Source organism: Podarcis tiliguerta, assembly GCF_965153285.1.
Source record: "Podarcis tiliguerta genome assembly, chromosome: 6".
Taxonomy (NCBI): domain Eukaryota; kingdom Metazoa; phylum Chordata; class Lepidosauria; order Squamata; family Lacertidae; genus Podarcis; species Podarcis tiliguerta.
In genome coordinates, this window is record NC_139539.1 from 25,364,083 (window position 1) to 25,388,214 (window position 24,132).

A 24,132-nucleotide genomic window follows, 5' to 3' on the forward strand; every position below is an offset into this window, starting at 1 on the left:
GCCCTTTGCAACACGACGGCTCTCTGGTGGGGCTCGGAGGGGGATTTGCCGTTTCAAGAAGAAATCTCTGAGTCAGGGTGTTCTTCCCCGAACCCCTTCCAGGAATAAATACGCGAGCTCTGGATTTATGAAAAACGTGACGTCCTCTTAAAGAGGGGGCGGGGGCGGGTGGAAAACGAAGGGAAACGGCACATCTTTTTCCTTGACCTGGTTTAGGCTCCACAAAAAAGCCTCCGGCTATCTCGTGTCTAGGTACTCACAGCCCCCACCTCCCTGCTCTCTGACATACGCGGACGCGCGCGCGTCTCGCTGCTTGGGAAAGCGAAAGGGTTTGCAAGTGGGTCTTCGCCTGCCTCTCTCTCTCTCTAGCTCCATTCTGAAATTATTTGGCCGTCAGAAGCACACTCTCCAGACCTGCTAACCTTTGGACAAGATTCGCATCCATCACCCTCCGTGGGAATAATTATTACCGCGCGTCAGTGACGCGGTGATCCATCCGTCTGTCCGTCCCTCGCTCCCTCGCCTCCCTCTCTCCGCTGTTTCAACCCCTCATTCCTTGTCCTCTTGCATGTGGAAAGATGGATCTGCAGGCAAAGATGAATCTTAGGTAACCGGCACTTTCCCTCTCTGCTTCTCTATTCCTGATTCATCTCTCTCTCTCTCTCTCTCTCCCTTCTCCATCTTTCTTCCACCCCTCTCTCCTTCTTTCCTTTTTAGTTCTCCCGCTTCCCCCCCCCTCTCTTTCTCTCCTCCTGACCCGCTTTTCACGGGACATTTCCAGTGAAACGCTCTCGGTAAGATCAGGACCAAACGTGTGTGTGAGAGCGCGCGTGCGTGTGATTTGACGATGACGGTGACCGCGTGTCATCGAAATCCATCGACAGAAGGGACCTCTTTTGCCGGCATCGGACTACAGGAAAGTTTTGCACTCTTGCGAGGGCGGGCAGGTACAGTATGAAAAGCGGCGGGGTGGCTAGGGGGCGGTACACTCTTCTTGGGGCATTTTTGCTAGCTGCTGGCAGGGTAGCAGGAGATCGTCTCCCTCCCGCTCTCCCTCCCTTTTGTCCATGTGCTTCTGTGTTCAAAGGGGAACCAGTTCCTCCCTATCCCCTCTTTTTCCTTCTCTTTTTCTCAAATGTCTGAAATGCTCTGGCTGCAGTCCTGGGCACACATTCCCAGAGACCCAGCCCCACCGATTCCCGTTCTTCAGAGCGAACGGGAGCATCGGGCAATCGAACAAGGCGCTTTCCCCGCTTCTCTCCTGAAATGCAGCCGGCAGGGGTGGCACGTGAGGCGGAATTCGCTGGAAGAGCCGCGCCGCGCCGTGGTCTTCCAGTGGAAGCCTTGCGCGCGGACTGCAGGCGCGTTATAAAGCTCTCCTTGTGTCGCGCGTGTGTTTGGCTGTCTCTGTGTTTGTGAGTGCGTGTGTATGTGCAGGAGGAGTCCTGGAGATATCTTGAATTTTAAAGAAGTCCTGGCTCTTCCTCTGGCCGTCGACAGGCCGAGGAACGCGCAGCAGCCGGTGGACACTGGTCTAGTTTCGTGCGCCTCCGGGCGCACCGGCTTGGCCAATTTTAATCGCCGTACGAGGTCGACTGCTTCGCTGCCGAACTTGCTGAATTCCTAATCAAACCTTGCCCTCCCGGGCATAATTTTCAGGGTGTTTTTTTTTTGGGGGGGCGGCGTTTAAAAAGAAAGCGATAAATGAAAAGCTGTTCCTATCTCTCCACCCGCCCTCTCCAAGTTGTTAAGGCTATAAAGTATGCACAGAGCGATATCTAGCTACACCTTACAAACTAACGCCCATAAGAAGACAACTTTTTGAGCAATTCATCTTCGGAGGGAAATACGCGTTTGGGGCGTAGAAATGGGGCGGGGCGTCTCGTCTCCTTCCCGGACTCCTTTCCCCGGCGCAGAGTTCAAAACGCGCGCGCTGAAAGATGGATTTCAGATCCCGTTGGATCCAAATAAAGGAAGAATCGTTTAGGGACTGGCACCATCCCATTTCAAACCCAGTTTGACTGGAAAGAACGCGTTAGTGATGTACTTCTCTCGTCGCTTGATTACTAGCCGCTGAACGTGTGAACTGCCTCCACTGGGGGCTGGGGGACCCTTGTGCTTCACAACGGATATGAATGAAAACACTTGTCTGTGGGATCTGATTGGTGTGATGTGTGTTTCACACAGCCATCTCTCTGATTATATTTATTTATTTATTTATTTATTTGGCGCTATCAATGTGCGTGGCGCTTTGCAGATTCACAAAGAAACAAAAAGACAGTTCTCTGCCCCAGGGATGAAATAATGTTCAATCCGTTGTGGGAGACTCTGCGTGTGTGGATTTGCTTTTGCTTTATTTTCGTTTAGGAGCGGGCTAAGGACATGATAATCTTGAAATGTGAACTCACCCCCAAATGTATACTCAAGGGATGACAATGCGAAATCCTCTCGAATCCTTTTGAAGGCTGTTAGGAGTGAGCAGTACTTCCGGATTAATTAATTCGGGAGAAACAGATTTATTAGTAAATTTGACATTTAGCTTTTCCCTTTCCCTTGTCAGCGTGGCGGTTTGCCCCCCAAGCAACTTTTCTGGGTGATTGCAGCCAGTTAATCTCAGAAAGCGAATCAGGTTAAATCCAAATAAACATTTCGCGTGTGTTTCGCGTGTGGATGGGGCCGGAGCAAAACCAGCAGAGGAAGACAACGATGCATTGATCCAAGCGTGCCTTTGAATGAAGGCACTAATGAATAATGATTTCACGGGGACTAGATGTTTGCATCCAGCAAAGATCCTGAAATGACTGCAATCCACTGAAACAACTGGGTTTTTAAAAGAGAGACCTTTGGGGATTGTTTTTAGGATGAAATGTGGCAGATTAAATGCAAGATGTAATCCTGAAACCCATTCCAGGCTATACTGTGTCTTTTCATACCTAGACGCTGTTCTGGTTGGTATAGTTGTTTAAAGGACAACTATATAACTCTATTTAATTAGTGCAGGAGGCTATACAAAATTCCGGAGGCTATGAAAGAGCTGTTGGAACGAAAAAAACAGCCAGGAAAAGGTTTTGTTGGAACTTGGTCTTGGGAATAGCGTTGCGAGGATGATATTGTGGGAGGTGGAATATCAGTCCACGCGAGAGCCGGGGCTCTTTGGGAGGAGGGAGGAGGTTGGGGGACACCCACGTCATCAAAAACAAGAAAAGCTTAATGAAGACAATGGGGCTTCCCTCGTTTAGAATGTACAAATAGACGTCTCCGAGGAAGCCGGCCGACCATGACCTTTTCCAGACCAGACAAACAACAAAAAGGCTGCTCGTTGTTCTGACTCCTTTTGGTCTCATTGAGAAAATCTCTGTTACGCCTTCGGGCGCCCATGTTTTAAGAAGGTCTATTTAAAACGGTTCATATAAAATATTGCCTTTATAATGAAAATCACAATAACGTGCAGATCTTGCTAATTCTATCCAGATTTTTGTGTGCAGAGGGTCAGAATTTTGTTTCCTTTGCTGAGATGCAAAGCAAGCGAGCAATATATATATATATATACCCAAAGGGAGTTAAAATGGCATTCATTCTGGCCTGTTTAGTAGCCTAAGAAGCGGGGGATGTTCAGTTGTCTAGTAGTTCGGTGCTTATGATATTGCTCTGGTTCTGCCCGTCAGGGTTTATCCCACACATCCCTGTTGAGGTTCATCCGGGCTCTTCAGTGTTACTTCGTATGAGAATCAGTTGTAAAACACACGACAGCTACAAACCAAACCTCCGGGGATTTTGCTTCAAAGAGATCGGCTGGATAGATACAGACAAATGGTGGGGAAAGGGTACGGAAGGTAGCAGTGTAGTGTAGTGTAGTGGTTAGAGTGCTGTCCTAGGACCTGGAAGAACAGGATTCAAATCCTCACGGTTATAAAGCTGGCAGGGTGACCTTGATCCGTTCACTGCCTCTCAGACTAACCTACCTCACAAGGTTGTTATGAAGATTAATTCAGGAGGAGGAAGACCACGTTCGCCACCTTGAGCTCCTTCGAAAAGAAGATTTAAATGCAGTTACAACAGCAAAGTCTCGAGCGCTTTAAGGATCTTTCTTTGGGTTCCAAGTAAACTTGAGTCCCAGGCAGGCGTGTGGATGTGCGCGCGCGCGCGCGCTGCGAGCTGGGTGACATTACCTTCCGTGTGTGTTTTCTGCAATAGAAATTAAAACCTGGCTGCGATTTGATCCTTCCTTTTTGCCAGACGCATGTTGTATGTTTCTAAATATGGAGCGAGGGGGGCGGGCAACTCCAGGGCTTGTCTTTCTCGACCTACTTGTGCAACGATATGTGATAATTCCTTCTCCAAAGCCAGGATGAAGCCTGATTTTGCTAAACGGCGAAGCTCGGCTTCGAAATTGAGGTGTGTGTGTGTGTGTGTGTGTGTGTGTAAGTATGTGTAATTTTGGCAAGAAAGGGTTCATTTTGACCTTCCTCACTCACAACATTGGCGACAGAGGCCGCTTCCTTTAGCGCAAAATAAACCCATCGATTTAAGATTTGTAGTTAGAAGCGCCATCTTTACTTGGAAGTCTTTTCTCTTTCTTTCTTTTTTCAAGCCACCACCGGGATTTGTGTCTGCGCAAAAGCTCTCGGAATCGTGCTAGGAATGCCGGCTCTTTTGAACCCCAGACAAGGTAACATAGTTGGGCTACGATTTCCTGCGACTATAATAAACCTCTTTCGAGAAACGTCACAGCCTTGTTCGTCCTCCTTTCCTGCAGCTTCCTTCTGGTTTTACAATGCGATTTCGATCCGCTGTAAAATAAAATTCGGGAACGATTCGGATCACGCAAAGGAAACAGCAAATAAAATTCAGAAAGAGCATTACGCTATTTTAGGAACATTTAACAGCCATATTAAATGAAGAGTGAGTGGTGGGACAGGGGGGTGGGGGAGTCGGACCAGTCAAACGAGAAACCAGAGTTTGCTGAACAACACGACTTTGTATAAGTGCTTGGCTGGGGTCGACATTTCCCTTTTCCTCCCCTGTAAGCTAGCAAATCGGCGAAGCTTGCTGCCTTATTCTAAAGGTGCTAGGGGCTCTCTAAACATCGGGCAAAAAGAAATGGCGTCTCAGTTTTTCATCCTATGGTATCAGATTACCAGGTAATAAAATTATGAGACCATCATTTGTGATTCCCAAAGAGGAACATATTTGTAGATCTAACAGACATACCGAAAAGAAATGAATTAGGTATATGAACGTGAATTCTGTAATAGCAACAGGCTTTTTGAAAAACAAACAAACCTATTCCATCTTGGGGTTTACACTCTCTTTACACGTCATAGAAGCAAAAGGATGAGCAGGTACCACCCTGCGCTTGTCGACTACGAATGAAGTCTTATGGAATTCAATGGGCCTTGCTACCAGTTATAGGATTGCAGCGAAAACCTCCCTGTCTCTCCTTCTTTGTGCGTAATAAATTCTCCATCTTTTTAGGCCTGACTTTCTGTCCTTACTCCCCGTACCTCTTGCCTCACGTTTTGGCACTGTTAATCTGCGAGGGGTAGGGGCGGGGATGTGTGTGTGTGCCTGTGCAAGTGGGGGGGGGGCGGCGGAGCGAGAGAGATGATCCACAAATATTGGGCGGAGGGAGAGATAAATCTGTCCAGCGAGTTGGGAAGATCCTTTCCCTAGGAATATCCATCATGGATATGATTGCCTTTTGTTGGTGGGTGAAGGTGGGCGGCGGGAGGGGGGGGGAGAGAGAAGAGGGGCTCCCTAGACTGGGTTTTGTGGCATTCTGAGAACCAGGCTTGGAACGGAACAGAAACACCATGTAGAATTTAAATCGTGTCCCCCTCCTTTCCATCCGCAGTGTTTCTGAGGCGTGGGTGTTGCTGTTGGAGTAGGAAAAGGGGTGGGGGGAGTAGATTTTGGTGGGGACTTGCAGTACCTCCCCCAGAAATGCAGCAAACCTTTCCTCATCCCGCTGCCCCCCTCCCCTTCCTCCTGATAGATGAACGCGTGGGGATGGATACGTGTTGTGCACAGCAAAAGGCTTGCGTTGGCAATCTGGTGATCATCGCACGTCCCTCTTCTTCTCTCTCTTTCCCTTTCTCTCTCTCTCCCTTCGTCCCTCCCTCCCCCCACCCCCAGGCTTCTCTGCATTGCATTGGCACCGCTAAGGCTGGAGAGACAACCCACCCGCCTCTCTCCTGCTTAGGAGGAAGAAGAAGAAGAGGGAGAAGGAGGCTGGGGGAGAGAGGAAGACGAGGAGATTTCTTGGGAGAGGCGAGCCGGGCATCCAAGCAGCAGACATCCTCACGACCACCCCGCAGCCCTGCTTGCCCTGCCCTCCCCTCATGCACCAGGTAGAAGGCGACAGGCTCATATGGAGGCGCCAAGGTGGACCCTCTGAGTGGTGTCATGGTCCAGGGGACACTGCGGAGGAGGAGAAGGTCCAATTCCATCCGGGAGTGGAGATAGCGCCCTGCTAAAACGCGTCGCCACCGTCGGCAAGAGCGCACGAGCGGAGCCTGGATCGTGCTTGGCGCAGAATTCCACCAACCCTTTTTAAAAAATTTAAACTTAAAAATTTCAACTCCCCCTACTTTTTAGGAGCGTGTTGATTCTCTCCCCGCCCCCAACACACACACACACACACACACTCACTCACACACACCCGATTGAGGCGCAGCCAGAGCCAGCATCATGGCGACGCTAATCCGCAGCAAGATCTCCAATGTGGCCACCTCGGTTTCGAACAAGTCTCAGGCGAAAGTCAGCGGGGTGTTCGCCCGCTTGGGCTTCCAGGCGGCGACGGACGAGGAGGCGGTGGGCTTCGTGCACTGCGATGACCTGGACTACGAGCACCGGCAAGGGCTGCAGATGGACATCTTGAAATCCGAGGGCAGCGAGGAAGGAGGGGAGCCGCCCTTGGAAGGGGACATCCACTACCAGCGGGACGGCACCGGGCCCCTGCCTCCGTCCGCCTCCAAGGACGAAGGCGTCTGCTCGGAGCTGTCCGGCCAAGGGAAGCCCAGGATCACAGCCTGGGAAGCCGGCTGGAATGTCACCAACGCCATCCAGGTAACGCAACCCCCCCCCCCAATTCCATTGCTCTTCATTAGGTGGGGCGGGGTCCTGGCTCCCTTGGAACCAGCGGCAGAGCCTGGCGACTGCCTTGCAGAGAGACAGGACGCCCTCCTTTCCCTCCTACCTCCTTCATAGGGGCCCGTGCCCATCATGGTTCGCCCTGGAGCGAATTCCGTAGCAGATGCGGCTCAGCTGCGCCCTGCCCTCACGCTCCCTGCCCTCATAGGACCTTAGAGGCGGTGGAGGAACCTCCAACAGACCACCTAGGGCAAAGCACTTCTCCTAGGAACGTGTGGACTCCCAAGACCACGTCGCACATGGGTGATTGCACATAACATAACTGGGGCCGGGACATTCAAGGATTAGGGGTTAGGTCGCGATTCGGGAGCACATACTTAAGATCGCATCACACGCATCAACAGCCAACAACTTCTCTTTTTAGGTCAGTTAAAAGAATGGCCAAAGAATTCTTTCTCTCCCCACTTCAGTCTCTCTCTTTCTGTCCCTCTCTTTTTTCTCTCTCTTCCCCCCACCCTCTCCCCATCTCAATTCGGTCCATCTTATTCCTGCAGTGATGATGTTAATCCGTGTTCCTGATGTTGAGAAATCAAAACGCAGACGTTGTTACGGAACACAAAAGACTGAAGTCTTGAGTGTGCACCTCGAGATCCGAATGGCCCTTCTGCCTCTTCTTTCTTTCCTCCTCAATTCGGTGTTTTTTGTTTTGTTTTGGTGCATAGCACAGCTTCTGGCTCGACTCTGCACCTCGACATAACCAAGGCAACAGATGGTCCAAACAGGAGAGCCTGTTCCCTCCTCCCCTAGGCGTTTCAGAGTCTGTATTAATTTTCCTCTGCCCATTCAGCTAATAAAGAGAGAAAGCCGCGCATGTGACTCGCCTAAGGAGTAAATGGAAAAACACACAGAGACACTATACATTAACGTCTTTTTGCATGGTAGTACTTAGACTGACGGTTCCTGGTTTTAATCTCCCAAACCAAACTGCACAGTCTCACTGAGTCCCCCCCCTACTTTCCTTTAAAGAGTTAATTTTGTGTGTTTAAAAGTGCAGGTGCATAAAGTCAAGAATTCCTGTTACAGACAATAAAAAAATGCGATGTAACGAAATGACATCCCGGTGTTATTCAGTTTCAATCGGATATGCTTCAGATCCGAAAGGAGGAAAGTAATAATTGATCAGGAAATGCTTCTTAGGAAGATAAAGTTGCATTTCCATATTTGTGATCGATTTTCGTTTGGTATTAAAAGGCTGGAAACGGAATGCGAGACTCCCCAAGACTGTCTATTGATATTTTAAAATCTTTCCCTGTCCAATTTATTGCCAGGTCTGATAAAATTCAATTTAATTTATAGCCAAATCGAATTTTTGTAAAAAAATGTTTTCTTATTTGAAAATGTGGCGGAATTTTTTTGATACCTAGAGGGATCTTCGATTATCAAGACTGCTTCTAAAAATGCCCTCTGTAACGATTTACCAATATGGCGTATAAACCAGTCCAGCCATAGGACTGGATTCATTTGGCTGAACTGGTTTTCAGTTTGCATAAGGAACCTAAGAGAAATGTCTTCTATCTTAAACCAGAGCATTTTACATTTGCAATAATGAATTAACGAATGTTTCATTGCAGAATCGCATATTTGGGAGGGGGGGGGGAGGAGAGGAAAGGAATTGTTCTGATTCTCAGATTATGACTCCAAGCAGTTTGAAACATCAAAACTTTATTATTGTGTCTGATATTGCACCAGGTACTCGGTACAAGTTATTTATTTATTTATTTTAAAAGAGCAGCAAATTGAGCCAGCTGCTTACAGTCTTAACAAGATAAGTTACAAATCGGAAGGGGAAGAGTTACGAATATTTGTGTTCTCTACTGATTCAAAACATATCCTTCCAATTTTCAAAGAAGGGAATGAATTTGAGAGCTTCCAGCCACTTCTTTGTGTGAGATATTTTCAAGATTGCTTCAATGCTTTGGATCTTAAAAAACAAAAACCCAGTCAAACGAAACAGAGTCAATAGCCATTTAAAGAAATGCAGTGATTCCAATGCATTCTCACCTAGAGGTTAATCCTATGGTGTTCAATGGGGCTTACTTCCTTGCAAGTGTGTTAGGGATTGCAGTCTTAATGTGAGTTAAAAAAAACCAAAAAGCCTCTGCAAGCAAGGAGGATGATTTATTGAAATTTATTCCAAGACATTTTGGATTACTTAACTGGGTTTTTTTTTTAAAGCTTTGAAATATTTAACTATTTATGCTTTCCCTCCCTCTCTCCAAAGCATACAACTTTTTCTTTTTAAAAAAGAAAGAAACCACAGACTTTAAATGACAGAATCCCCCCCCACACACCTTAAATAAAGGTTTTGTGATTACATCCAAACATTTAAGAGTTATTACATGCAGAAAAGTGAAGTATGCCATTTCTTTCTGGGGTCTGTCCTGGTTTTTATTTCATTCTATGGAAGATTGGAGGGTTGGGGGTGGGTAACAGGCCCTTGCATTTTGTTTCTGCCCCTTCCACCTTCCCCCCCTCCCCCGAGTTGTCACGTGCTAAGTAAAACTGAGCAACACAGTCTCCATTTTGTCTCTTTTTAGGGGATGTTTGTCCTTGGCCTGCCCTATGCTATACTCCATGGTGGATACCTAGGACTCTTTCTAATTATTTTTGCAGCAGTGGTTTGCTGCTACACTGGGAAAATCCTCATTGCCTGTCTCTATGAAGAGAACGAAGACGGGGAGATAGTCAGGGTGAGAGACTCCTATGTGGACATTGCGAATGCTTGCTGTGCTCCCAGGTTCCCCTCGCTTGGGGGCAGGATTGTGAATGTGGCTCAGATCATAGAGTTGGTCATGACCTGCATCCTCTATGTGGTGGTCAGTGGCAACCTGATGTACAACAGCTTCCCAACCTTGCCCGTCTCTCAGAAGTCATGGTCCATCATTGCCACAGCCGTGCTCCTCCCTTGTGCTTTCTTGAAGAACCTCAAGGCTGTCTCCAAGTTCAGCTTGCTCTGCACCTTGGCCCATTTTGTGATCAACATTTTAGTCATCGCCTACTGCCTCTCCAGAGCCCGCGACTGGGCATGGGACAAAGTCAAGTTTTACATTGACGTGAAGAAGTTCCCCATCTCCATCGGCATCATTGTCTTCAGCTACACCTCTCAGATCTTTCTGCCTTCCTTAGAAGGGAACATGCAGAACCCTAAGGAGTTCCACTGCATGATGAACTGGACTCACATAGCTGCTTGCATCCTGAAGGGACTCTTTGCCTTGGTTGCCTACCTGACTTGGGCCGATGAGACAAAGGAAGTCATCACAGATAACTTACCATCCACCATTAGGGCCGTCGTCAACCTTTTCTTGGTGGCCAAAGCTTTGCTGTCTTACCCATTGCCGTTCTTTGCAGCTGTGGAGGTCCTGGAGAGATCCCTCTTCCAAGATGGAGCCAGGGCCTTCTTCCCTAATTGCTATGGAGGTGATGGCAGGATCAAAGCCTGGGGACTCACCCTCAGGTGTGCCCTTGTAGTTTTTACCTTGTTGATGGCCATTTATGTCCCTCATTTTGCCCTCCTGATGGGCCTGACCGGGAGCCTCACAGGTGCAGGCCTCTGTTTCCTCCTCCCCAGCCTCTTCCACCTCAAGCTCTTGTGGAGGAAGCTCTTGTGGCACCATGTCTTCTTTGATGTGGCCATTTTTGTAATAGGGGGTATATGCAGTGTGTCTGGGTTCATTCACTCTTTAGAAGGCCTCATCGAGGCTTATAGCACCAATACAGAAGACTAAAGGATGAGTTGAGCTGGTTGCATTTAATGGGAGGGATTTGCTAGAGAATCACACAGAACATCCACATAGTCAAATGATTATGCATCCTCATCAAAGGAGAAATGTTGTTCTTTCTTTCTTTGTTTTAGTTAAGTACACCCAAGAAATTCTATCACAGAACGTTAAGCAAAGTTTCCAGATCAAACGCTTAGCCCAGCAGACTTTTTAAATAAACTTAAGAAGACTCATATATATATATATATATTTAGATATTATCAGAGAGAAAATATTTGAAATATTTCCTTGTCCTGTTCATTCACTAGTCTAAAAACTCTTATCTTTATAAGGAAGATGAAATTCTGTATTTGGAAATAATGAGAGGTTTCCTGGTAATATTTCTGCAAGTATTATGCAATTCAGTCTTGTTTTTTTAAAAAAGAAAAGGCACCCCAGTCTCTTGGGATCCTTGTGTTGGGACACTGGGCAACATAATGACCTGATGAAACTTAATGCAAGGTTTAGATTGTATGAGCAACTAGTTGAAATGGTTTCAGTGACCAATGATGAGCCACAAAAGCTGTAGTGTTTACATTGTATATTAAAACAACTAGTAAGGACTGCTTAATACTTCCATACAAACTCATGTCCAATACCAGCGCTTCCCATTTTGACCTTCCTTGACCTCCATCTGAGATCAGAGACTTGGGAGTTCAGTTCTGGATTGGGTCATTTTTATTTCTAAATTGCAAAATAAAATAAAATCAAGTTGTTTGATTTGAAAAGAAGTATTCTGGATATGAAACAAAACACACACAAAAAAACCATTCTGTGCAACTACCAGATCTGTGGAGCTGTTTCCAATGTATGTGTGGTGTAATTGTGGTAAAAAAGATGAAAAATGTATATCAGAAAATCTATCTTTAACATATAATGTGGTACATAAATATATCAAACAATAAAGAGAAACCATAAGAACTTTGGCTGGCATAGTTTGTTCTAGGGACTGTAATCTGGGAGCACACTGGGCTGCATCCAGACTGAGACTGCAGTCCTAACCATGGCTACTCAGAAATAAGCTCCATCGAATTCAATGGGGCTTATTCCCAGGTAATTGAGGTTAGTATTGTAGTCAAGGCTGCAGTCAGTTACCTGGGAATAAGTCTCTTTGCATACAATAGGATTTCCAAATAGACATGGTTAGGATTGCTCTGTTGTGTATCTGAACTTAAGTGCCATTGAAATCAGTGGGACAAGCCTATCATTACAACTAACTTGGTATGAACGATAGCATCCTACTGTGTTCAAACCTAGCATTTCACAAACATTATCTCATGGCAACAAGCCATTAAGGTAGGTCAGTATCAGTACATTATCACAGATCTGGGGGAGAGGCTGTGAGACAAGGACTTGTCTCAGATTGCAATCCTCAATGGGACCTACCTCTGAGTAGGATTGTGCTGTTAACTATGTAGTGGGGTCATGGCAGGTACAAGGTTTGACTTGGCAGCTCCTTGACTCATGTGGCACATAATGTGATTTCTATGGGACCAACTCCTTGTGCACAGAATTATGGTCCAAGTTTCTTCGCTGCTATGTTACATTAGCTGACCTCTAACCAATACAAAGTCTATCATTTGTGATCGAGCCAATGCACAATGAGGATTATCTTTTAGGATACAGTTGCCTTGGCTCCTCCCGTCTCAGTTTATGTGAGTGTGGCTCAGGAAGGGAGACTAAAATAAGGTTTGGGTGTGTGCCTCTGAATTTTGCTGATTGTGTCCTCGTTTTCAGTTCCTCAGCCCATTAATAATTGTTGCTGTTATTTAATTCACACACCATTTTTAATGTACAAAGCATTTCTTTCCATAGTATATCTGTGCAACAGCAGCATGCCAAAAGTGACTAGTATTATCATTTTACAGATAGGAAGTTGAGGCTGAGCTCAGCTTTTACTGAGATGGGAATTAAACCCCACAGTCTGACAAGACTAAAAAGCTAAATACACATTCAGAACCATCCTATGGTACAACTCTTTCTGGACTGTACCTTTTCAGATTATGGGTAGGGGGAAATCACATGAATGAGTTTTCCCCCATATAAAATAATCCTTCCTGTCTGTAGTAAGATAGCATGTAAGGGTAAAGATTGCAAAAAGTAGTCTTCTCTCTGATATTCTAGGTTATTTTTCTTCAGTTTTTTTAACAGAGTAATTAAAACACACTTTTTGAAGTGAGACAGTCCTGACAGGGCCATGCCACATTATAGCTGAATGTGTAGCAGGACTTGTATAGTTCAAAACCGAAATGAAACAGTGAGGAAATTTCTCATTTATATGTTTTCATTCCCCTACCCTCCCTGCCTTGTGTTCTTATTCAAATCCTCAAATATCAAATTTGCATATCAATATTTGAAAAATCTGAACAGCTCATCTTGATATCTGAATTTTCAACTTCTTATCTGGGATTTAGGTTATTTGTGGTTTTTCAGTGTAATTATAGCTTTGGTGGCAAAAGCTGATGTTCAGCAAAGAAGAGATATTTTATATGATATTTCCTTGCTCTTAAATGTATTCTGAAGAATTAGATTTGTGTAGTATTTTAAACTCTTTTCTGCATCTGATGAGGAAGAAAATTATGCCAGTGATTTCTTAAATGTGATTTACCAAATATTCCAATATTTGAATTAGTGGCAATTTTGAAATTTGTCAGATTTACGCAAATTTGTCATTCAATTATAGTAATACATGTAGTTCCTGGATATTGAAATTCATGCCAGATTCCATCCACTGCAGTAGGAAAGAAAGTATTTTATTCAAGCCTAGAGAGGACAAGATGTTGGTGCTCACGTTTCCTTTAAAGAATGTATCATCCTAGTTCTAAACTGTTATTGTGCTGGAGGCAGCATAAAACGTCAGAAGTGAACAGTCCTTTTTTAAAAGCAATCTTCTTACCCACCCATCTATTTCCCCTTATCTTAACTGGCTGCGTTTCATTGTATTAATTTTGGAATTAGGAAATTCCAAATAGCGCCTCCTTGTGGGCTGATAAGGTTTATTTTTCCCAGTACTCCAAGCGAACAGCATTGTTTGAAGCTTCTAGAATATCGAATGCTTTGAGATCTTGTATAACAGAGCAATCGTCGAAGTAGTAAGCTGCTTCGCAAAGCGCTCTATATAGAAATAACCTAGGAATAAGTGTAACGGGTGGGAAAGGTTTCAACATTTTCTCTTCCGTTTTTCGTAAATAATCCGTTCAAAGAGAGCACGATGTCTCATATATATCTAATATGAACTCCTGCAATTTTCTAGCAGAGAAGAAGCAAGGCAGAATTTTCTCCTTGAAAGGGAAAAGGGCAGAAATATAAAGTATGTCGTCGTTTGCATTGCTCATCTGCCCATCTGAAATACGCGAATGGCCAAACTGAAATAGCTTTACTGTATATATCTAATGTATGCCGCAACAAGAAGTATGCGATCCTATGCATACTTTCCTTGGAGTAAGGCCCAGTGGATACAGTGGGACTTACTTCCGAGTAAACATGCATAGGCTAGTGTTGTTTATTAGTGTCGCATATATTTTAGATTCCATTATGTTATACGTATTATAATTCATTCACATGGCTTTGAAGTCAGAGGAAGGAAAATGAGCTATAATCTTCCCCCGCACAACGTCACACTGTGACGCAGAATTGCATCATCACTTCTTTCCCAGGCCTGCAGCTGATGAATTTATTTTTTATTTTCTGCTGGAGGCGACATCTCTAGTTCGAGGCGTAATAATCATAATCTGCACCATCGAATAAGCGTAATTGATGCTGAAATATAATTCGGATAAACAGTAACATGATTTGATTCGCTTGTGTTACTTCGTAAAACAGGGAAACCGTTCTCTGCTGAAAGGTAGACACCTTCCAAATTAATAAAGCCTATGAAAAATTTAAGGGCGAGGATACTGGCAAGTCGTTTTTTTAGACAGGTAAGTAAAATGTTATGAAAAAAGCGTCCTGAACTACCCTCGACCCCGGAGATGAGGGTTTGCCTTTTCTTCTAACTACCCAGAGCCAAGAACTGGGCACTCCATCAGCGCAATTAACACAGAATTCTCGGGCCATTGATTCTTCTCGTAGATTTAATTCTCAGATCCACTTACATTAACAGCACGATCGTAGCCACGCGGTCTTATTCAGGGGAAGGAAAGCCGCGCAGTGATGCAGCCAGGAATGAATGCGCTCTTCGGCACTCGCGCGCAATTCAAGCCTTTTCGTGGCAGCTGATGAGGATTAATTTTTTAAAGAAACTATTGATGTTGAGAACATCCTGTACACGCCTACGCAGAAAGTCCCGTTGAGTCCAGAGGGTCCTACTCCTAGATCAGTGGGGATAGGGTTAAACTATCTAAGTCAGGCCAGTCAATTAGACACAGGTCTCCGGAAAGGAAATCTGGATGAGAATCGAATGGCCCTTTCCTGAGCATCTATGCGCGCACGTGTTCGGGTTAGGAAAGCATGTTCTTCTTGCGGAGTTTTCTGTTTGCCAATAGGTCTGCAATGCAGGAGAGGGAGAGGGAGAGGAAGACGGCGAGGAAGGGGAAGAACTGGGTTACGAAAAAAGGAGGCAACGGGAAAGAACCAAGAGGCAGCGAGAGGGGAAATCACCGCAGCGCAGACTCCTTCCTGAAGTAACCCTGAAAGGGCCTCAAGATCACCCCGCAGGTTATTAAGTCGGCTAAGCCCTCAATTCGAGATCGTGGGGACGTTTAGCCGCAGAAGTCCACGGTAGGGCAGTGGCTCCGCGGTAGGGCGTCTGCTTTACGCGTAGGTTAGTCCCCGGCATCTCCGGGTAGGCCTGGGGAGAAGGTGCCCTTTCTGAAACCCTGGTGACCAGCTGCCAGCCAGCGGAGACAGCCCTCAGCTTATCAGGACGGTGTGGACCCATGATGGTCTGACTTGGTATATGAGGCTTCTTCCACCGCCAGACTCCCAATGCACCGCTCATGTGGCCAGCTTGGTTGCCTGCAGGGAAGTGCCCGCTTATAAAGCGTTAATAATATAGTAAGCTTCATTTAGGAAACACGAGCCCTCAAGCGAACGAAGCCTCCCCAACCTAAGAGCTGGCGATCGCGCGCGTGCGTCAAATTGAGCGATTTAGAAGCCCTTCCTTCTAAATCTCAAGACAGCCAGACGGCTCCTTTTGCTCGTCGTTGTGCTTTTTTTGTTTGTGCGTTTGAGGGGATGTTAAGGCGTTTGTAGAGACCTATTGGATGACTTGACTGACAGCCCCTTTTTCCTCTTGCCCTCCCCAATATTTTTTTAATTTATTTTACATCTAGCCCTATAGAGAATTCTTTTTTTTTTGTGTATATAAATTTTATTAAGTTTTCTGTTTTACAGTTTAAAATACTCATTTTCCATCCTGAAGATATCAATGACTTCCCTTCTTTTCCATGGTTCATTTTACATTTCATAAATTTTACATATTTTACAAAAAACTATACCATTCAGTATTCCATCACTGCTTCCATCAAAACTTGTTTACACTGTTGAATTTATCTTAATGTTGCCAGCATTTTCAGCTGTACACAATTATTTCCCATATATTCAATAAACGTTTTCCAGTCTTCTTTAAATGTATGTTCTTCTTGTTCTCTTATTCTGTATGTTAAGTCTGCAAGTTGTGCATATTCTGTCAACTTAAGTTGCATTCTTCTTTAGTTGGGACCTCACTTGTTTTCCATTTTAGGGCTAACAAAACACAGGCCACAGTAGTAGCATACATAAATAACCTTTTTTGATTCCTAGGAATTTAGTCTGAATTATTCCCAACAGAACAGATTCTGCTTTTTTTTGGGAAATTACTTTAAAACATTTTTTTTGGCAATTCGTTATGGATCATTTCCCAATTCTCTTTTACCCTTTTACGAGTCCACCATATTTGAAAGAATGTTCCCTCCACAGATCGAGAATTCTGAGGCACTTGAAAGGTTGCACATTATTCAATGACATTTTGGGCGGTCTAAGAAAGACGTTGCCCAAATAGAGACTTTGGGATTTTTTTCTTATGGGCCAAGACAGCTACCTTTGTTCTCAATATGCACCACCCTCTCATTCTCCTTAGCCTCTCTGCCTCCTAGTTTCTTGCACATGGATTTTCACTTTGTATGTGATGTATCCTTTTCTGAAAGTTGTCCAAAACCATCACATTGAGAACATGGACTTCTAAGCATGTAAGTGGTGATTTGGAGGAGTGTGGGGTATGTTCATGGGCAGATACATTTGATACATAAGTAAAATTTAAAAAATAATAAAGATTAGGCAATCACCACCAAATATTTTATCATCTGACCTAAAAATTGCTGTTCTGGATAATACTAATGATGTACTGTCCATGGAAAGGATCAATCAGATACTCAGTTTGTTGCAGCTCTTTGCTCCCCATCCACATTCCTGTGGAATGTATCATCACTGAAGCAGTCAAGTACAAAATTTTCCTGTTGCCTAGAGTGGACACACGGGGGATTGTGACTCCAGACAGGGAGGACTTCCTGTCATACCTGTTCTGGAGCCTCCTCCCCTTGTGTGTGACCAGGTAGATGGGCATGCCCCTAGCAGACCCTGTAAAAGGGCTAGCCCAGGGGTTGGGAATTTTTTTTTAGTCACGGGCTGGTCCACTGTCCCTTAGACCTTGTGGTGGGCTGGAGAAGCGGCACTGGGGGGGGGGGAGCTGGAAGACGAGGCAAGGGGGGGGAGTAGTCCTCCTCCCCCCCCCCAGCCCCAGCAGCTGTGCTTACCTTCCCTGGGGCTGCTGTTGCTGCCGCCGCCACCACCGCTGCTGCTGTTTCTCGTGGGTAGGCAGAGCGAGCTCGTCCGCTCCACTCTCTGGCCCACAGGAGCACCAGGGTGGCGATGGAGGGCTGGCTCCAGAGAGGGGCTGCTTAAAATGGCACTCAGCCAGCTTAGCCCAGCTCCCTTCCTCCTCTAGGCAGGGCGAGGAGAAGCCAGGAGGAGGGAGGGAGGAGGTGTTGCCACGATGTGTGTGGGTGGAGGGGGGAATGGAATGGCGCAGAAAAAAATGGTGCAGCCCAAACGAACAGAATCCCCATGCCGATCCATGGACAGTCCGCAGGCCTGATCCTGAAGGCAATTGGGCCTGATCTGGCCTGTGGACCTTAGTTAGCCGACCCCTGGGCTAGCCATACATCCATCTTCCCATTTTTCCATTTTCTCCTTTTGAACTTCTCTCTTGGACCTCCTCTTCTGGCTCTTAGCCAGCACATGGCTCATCTTTACAGAGGATGGAAGCCACAAGGTAGAATGTCTGAGGCCCAGCTCAGACTTCTTTTCTCTACAAATGTAACTGTAACCACAAGATAAAGCCTGCCTTCAGATTACAGCTGTGAACTGAATGTAAGTAAACTTTACTCTTACTTTTAAAGACTGTTGTGTTATTATTATTTTAAGAGGGAAATAAAAGGAGAAACTTCCAGGAACAATCCAGACTGGACAGGCCAGACTGGATTGCTGAATTTAAATGATTCTGACGAATCCATCAACTTGCTTCTAGCAATCTGCAAAGGAATGTCCTCTGCTGCTTGCCCACTAGTGTGAGTGAGGAGGGATAATGTTGAATCAATATATTCTCTCCTACCTTCCTCAACATTCTCACAATTCCTTCAGCGATCTTCAAAGTGTATCCCTTCTAGCTAGGTAGTTTCAGACTTATGGCTGAATGGTCTTATGGATTTTTCCTCGCAAAATATTATTATTATCACATTGGAATCTCGCCTTTCCACCACGAACCTCAAGGTAGCCTGCACAACTTTGCTCTTTCCCTCCCTCTCCATGTTATCCTCACAACAACCCTGTGAGGTAGGTTAGGTTGAGAGATAGTGATGGGTTCAAGGCCATGTAGTGAGCTTCATGCTGAGTGGGCGTTTAAACCCTGGTCTCCCAGGTCCTACTTCAACACTCAAACCGCTGTGCCATACTTGATGGCCACCAACTTCGATGGCTTTCAATGAGGATGAGATAAATTCATGACGCCTATATTCTCCCTCTACTGTTGGAGACTGTCTGCCCCAGAGAATCAGTTGCTGGAGAGTGCAAGTGGAGACGGTGCTGTTGTGCTCACATCCTGCTTGTGGACTTCCTACAGACATCTGATTGGCCCCTGTAAGAACAGGCTTGTGGACTAGATGGGTCTTGGCCTGCTCCAGCAGACTCTTCTCATGTTCTTCAAAATGAGGCTGCCAGTCCTATTGTGTTTGGAGGCCTTCCTGCTTATTCTGAAGACTGGGCCTTTGGACTTCTCTTCCAAGTTCCTAGCCTGACAGTAGTCATTGTTCCCCTCTTCTTCACTTGGTTCTGTTATTGAATGAAGGGCAGCTAAAGGACATTCTGAATCCATTTTCCTGATCCATAGCAGGAAGGTTGTAAACAGAAGCTCAACTGCATCACCACCAAACCTCTGGCAAAGACTTGCTTGATGTTGAACACATCTCACACTGTTTCCCTTTCTCACTTCCACTCAAGTTTCCTTGGGTCCTGCAGTGATCTCAGCATCCAAGCCTTGGTCATGGTTTTGAAGCGTCAGCTATAAAACTAGCTATCTTAAATGTCCTCTGGATGTTGTCCTCAACAAACAGGATCTTGTTATAATCCTTACAACAACACTGCAAGGTGGGTCACTATATTTTTACTCCATATTGCAGCGGTGTGTGGGTGTGTGAGAGAGAGGGTGAATCTAAACACAGGGGGGAAAACCACTATAAATAAGCCAGAAATTAGATTGTTTAAACAAAAGGGGGGGAAAATCCCTATGGGAAATCATGTTTTTAAATTCCCTGCTCTCTGGCGCAATCTGATGTTGCATGTTTATAGTGCATTCAAATTTTTGGTTCTTTACTAACGTAGCTGAGTCCAGAGTTTTTTTTTAAATATTTATATTTTATTAAGGTGATTTCAGTTAAAAGAAATAAAGTAATACAGAAAAAAGAAGGAAAAGTGAGAGGGAGAAAAACAACAACAACAAAGATACATATAAAATCAAAATTATGCAAACCCCCCCCCCCAAAAAAAAACAGTACTGCCATACCTTGGATCCCGAATGCCTTGCGACTGAAAGGTTTTGGCTCCTGAATGCCACGAACCCAGAAGTAAATGTTTCAGTTTGCAAACGTTCTTTGGACCCTGAATGTCTGACATGGCTTCTGATTGAGTGCAGGAAGCTCCTGCAGCCAATCGGAAGCTGCGCCTTGGTTGTCGACCATTTTCAGAAGTCGAACAGACTTCCAGAATGGATTCCATTTGGCAACCAAGGTACGACTGTATACAATATTTATATATTATATTATACATTCTTGTATAAATTGGTATAGTGTTATTGTCCTAGTGCTTATGAAAATGTTAGTAGCCTACTACATTTTGTATAAACTCATTCCAAATATTATCGTATTTATCCATACAGAGTCTGCATCTGTAAGCAGTCTGTTTATAAATTGCCAGGGATGCCATACTGTCAGTTCATTGATTGAAAGGTAAAGGGACCCCCAACCATTATGTCCAGTCATGGACGACTCTGGGGTTGCGGCACTCATTTTGCTTTACTGGCCAAGGGAGCAGGCATTTGTCCGCAGACAGCTTCAGGGTCATGTGGCCAGCATGACAAAGCCGCTTCTGGCAAACCAGAGCAGCGCACGGAAACGCCGTTTACCTTCCCGCCGGAGCAGTGCCAATTTATCTACTTGCACTTGACGTGTTTTCGAACTGCTAGGTTGGCAGGAGCAGGGACCGAGCAATGGGAGCTCACCCCATGGCGGGGATTCGAACCTCCGACCTTCTGATCGGCAAGCCCTAGGCTCTGTGGTTTAGACCACAGCGCCACCTGCTGTGAGTACCATATCTTTATTTTTCCAGTTCCTCAGTATCAATCTATTGGCCACCATTTCTGATGTCCCATTGATAATTTCCATACTGCAGTTATATAGTTCAATAAAATATTCTCCAGTGAAATATTTAACTTTTTCTGTGCAGTTATAGTTACACAGCTCATCACTTTCTCCCAAAACTTGTTAAGTAAAGAACACTGTGCAAACATGAGTTTCAGAGAGGCGTTGTTCTTGCCATATCTCCAACATTATACAACCATAAAGGAGTCTAAAAACTCTAAATATTATTTTCTGTTGTATTAGTCTTAGTTTTAAATCTTATGACCTGACTTAGTGTAAGGCAGTTCCCTATGTTCCTATGCACTTCCATAGAGTGGTACTTGTCCCAAATTTAAAAGAGGGAGCTGGTGTTTGGAGGTGTATAGTGAAGAGACCACATTGCCCCAGCTGAAAAAGCCATGCATGGTTCAAAGGAAATGCAGGAGAACCCAACGTTCACTAAGATTACCCCATGAAGTTCTGGTCAAAAGGAGCTCCTCTTTGTTAGGCCTTAGGAGGGCAGCTTAAGAAGATGGCAGAAGAGATTTAAGTACAGTGGTACCTCGGGTTACATACGCTTCAGGTTACAGACGCTTCAGATTACAGACGCTTCAGGTTACAGACTCCACTAATCCCGAAATATTATCTCGGGTTAAGAACTTTGCTTCAGGATGAGAACAGAAATTGTGCAGTGGCGGCGCGGCAGCAGCAGGAGGCCCCATTAGCTAAAGTGGTGCTTCAGGTTAAGAACAGTTTCTGGTTAAGAACAGACCTCAAGAATGAATTAAGTTCTTAAACCGAGGTACCACTGTACATGATATTATCAGCTGTGACCAGATTTTTTTTGTTTCTCGGTGTGGCTACTGGATCCACTCAGTGAGAGCTATTAGATTAGTGAGGACCAGGGATGGAGCCTTCTCTGTAGTGGTTCTTTTGGTAGAATGCCCTCTACAGTGGCCTTTCTCAACCTAGCTAGCAGGACCAATGGTCAGGAATGATGTGAGTTGTAGTCCAATGGTATCTGGGGATGTAAGGTTTAGAAAGGCTGCTCTACAGGGAGGTAAGCATTGCTCCCTCTTTGTTGCACTCCCAAATATTCCTCTCTGGAGAATGCCAGTATTAGGTTCCATGTTTCAGTTGTCTTTAGCTAATCAAAATAACTATTGTCAGCAAATGGTCATTCAATTCTATTAGCAAATCATCATTCAGTTGTTAAAGGCAATTACCGCATCATATTTTCATAAGGAAATCATTTGATCGCAGCTTTTTAGAGTCATAGCTGATAATAAATACAGTGGTACCTCGGGTTAAGTACTTAATTTGTTCTGGAGGTCTGTTCTTAACCTGAAACTGTTCTTAACCTGAAGCACCACTTTAGCTAATGGGGCCTCCTGCTGCCGCCATCCTGCCAGAGCACGATTTCTCTTCTTATCCTGAAGCAAAGTTCTTGACCTGAAGCACTATTTCTGGCTTACTGGAGTGTGTAACCTGAAGCGTATGTAACCTGAAGCGTATGTAACCCGAGGTACCACTGTACTAAAATGTGCAAGGCAGCACAGCAGGGACAGCTGCTATTGAAATATATACTATGTGAGGGCCATTCATGGAAGGATGGATTTTGGAGGAGAGAGAATTTCCCCCTAGTTTTCCTCAGGAATTTGGCTAAGGAAAAGCATGCTGCAAGGAAATGGATCGCTTTCACCTCCCCACCTCCTGCATATTACTTTCTGGTGAGAGTTCACACCACCTGGATATGTCTGGATTGAGCTTCTCTGGGAGCACTGGTCAATCAATAGAGCTGCTATTTTCTTTGCAACAAAGAGTAACTGCTCTTCAGAGTATCTGTTTCCACATAACACCTGGTTTGTTGATGGAGTCCTCCTGTAAGCCAGTTAGCCACTCTGCATCATATTAAAGACAACCAGACCCAAACCTTAAGCATGTCTTTTTCTGTAGTGCCATCTTATGGCCATATAAAATACTACATGCTTTAAGAGCCAGAACAGAACTTCAGTGTTGCGTAACATTACCTACTTTGACTAATGAGATCTATTCCCTTAAATTTCCCAATTATGTTTTATGTTAAATAAAACATCTCCTTTAGAATAGTGTGCTGCATTCCAGTATGCTGAAATATGTGGGGAACATCTGAAATGGATTCTTCTTTATCTTTTGTTGTTGTTGTTTAGTCGTTTAGTCGTGTCCGACTCTTTGTGACCCCATGGACCAGAGCACGCCAGGCACTCCTGTCTTCCACTGCCTCCCACAATTTGGTCAAACTCATGTTAGTAGCTTTGAGAACTCTGTCCAACCATCTCGTCCTCTGTCATCCCCTTCCCAACATCAGGGTCTTTTCCAGGGAGTCTTCCCTTCTCATGAGGTGACCAAAGTATTGGAGCCTCAGCTTCAGGATCTGTCCTTCCAGTGAGCACTCAGGGCTGATTTCCTTCAGAATGGAGAGGTTTGATCTTCTTGCAGTCCATGGGACTCTCAAGAGTCTCCTCCAGCACCATAATTCAAAAACATCAATTCTTCAGCAACCAGCCTTCTTTATGGTCCAGCTCTCACTTCCATACATCACTACTGGGAAAACCATAGCTTTACTGCTGGGCAAAGAATTTAGATAACACCACTTTTTATAGGACTTTCACATATATAATTAACCCTCACATATGCCACTGCATTTGGATGTTCTGCCTTCAGCATAGTGTTCTGCCTTCAGCATAGCATAGTGGTTAGTGTTGAACCTTGGAAACTAGGGTTTGAAACCCATTCAGCCATGACGCTCACTGGGTGACCTTGGGCCAGTCACTGCCTCTCAGTCCTACCTCACAGGGTTGTTGTGAGAATTAAATGAGGAGGTAAGAACCATGTACACCACTTCAAACTCCCTGGAGGAAAAAGATGGATATTAATGCAATAGACAAGCAAATGTGGGCAGGCCTGATCGCACAGCTCTTTCCCAAAGAATTGGCATTCTTGAAAATTAATCACGCAATCAGTCCCTTATTGTTTCTGTTACTTCCTGGAAAAGGGTAGCTGTGACTGGTGCAAAGCATACCAGCCATATGTACCAAGCATTTGTTCTAATTTACTCCCAGTTAATGAGCTTAGCACCTGAGTATATGAATGATTGGGGGGGGGGGAGAGATGGGAGCCTAGATTAACAAGTCCAAACTCTAGCTGTTCAAAAAAAATTAGAATATGCAATAATAATTGCATATATAATAATAATAGAAGAGTGACTAGTGGGGTGCCACAGGGTTCTGTCTTGGGCCCGGTCTTATTCAACATCTTTATCAACGACTTGGATGATGGACTCAACGGCATCCTGATCAAATTTGCAGATGACACCA

At 45.0% G+C, this 24,132-nt stretch overlaps 1 protein-coding gene across 5 annotated transcripts; it reads left to right on the forward strand.

Annotated features, from left to right (window-relative positions):
* Positions 1-248: 248 nt before the first annotated feature.
* Positions 249-11,831, forward strand: SLC32A1 (solute carrier family 32 member 1). Of its 5 annotated transcripts, none has more exons than XM_083446950.1 (4): positions 249-607; positions 4,592-4,669; positions 6,136-7,068; positions 9,690-11,831. In XM_083446950.1, the coding sequence occupies exons 3-4, from the start codon at positions 6,691-6,693 to the stop codon at positions 10,875-10,877; spliced, it is 1,566 nt and encodes a 521-aa protein (XP_083303076.1). In that variant the 5' UTR covers positions 249-607; positions 4,592-4,669; positions 6,136-6,690; the 3' UTR covers positions 10,878-11,831. The 5 variants fall into 5 exon arrangements, with proteins under 5 accessions (XP_083303076.1, XP_083303077.1, XP_083303078.1 ...); XM_083446949.1 differs by lacking the exon at positions 249-607 and adding an exon at positions 859-952; XM_083446951.1 differs by lacking the exon at positions 4,592-4,669.
* Positions 11,832-24,132: the final 12,301 nt, after the last annotated feature.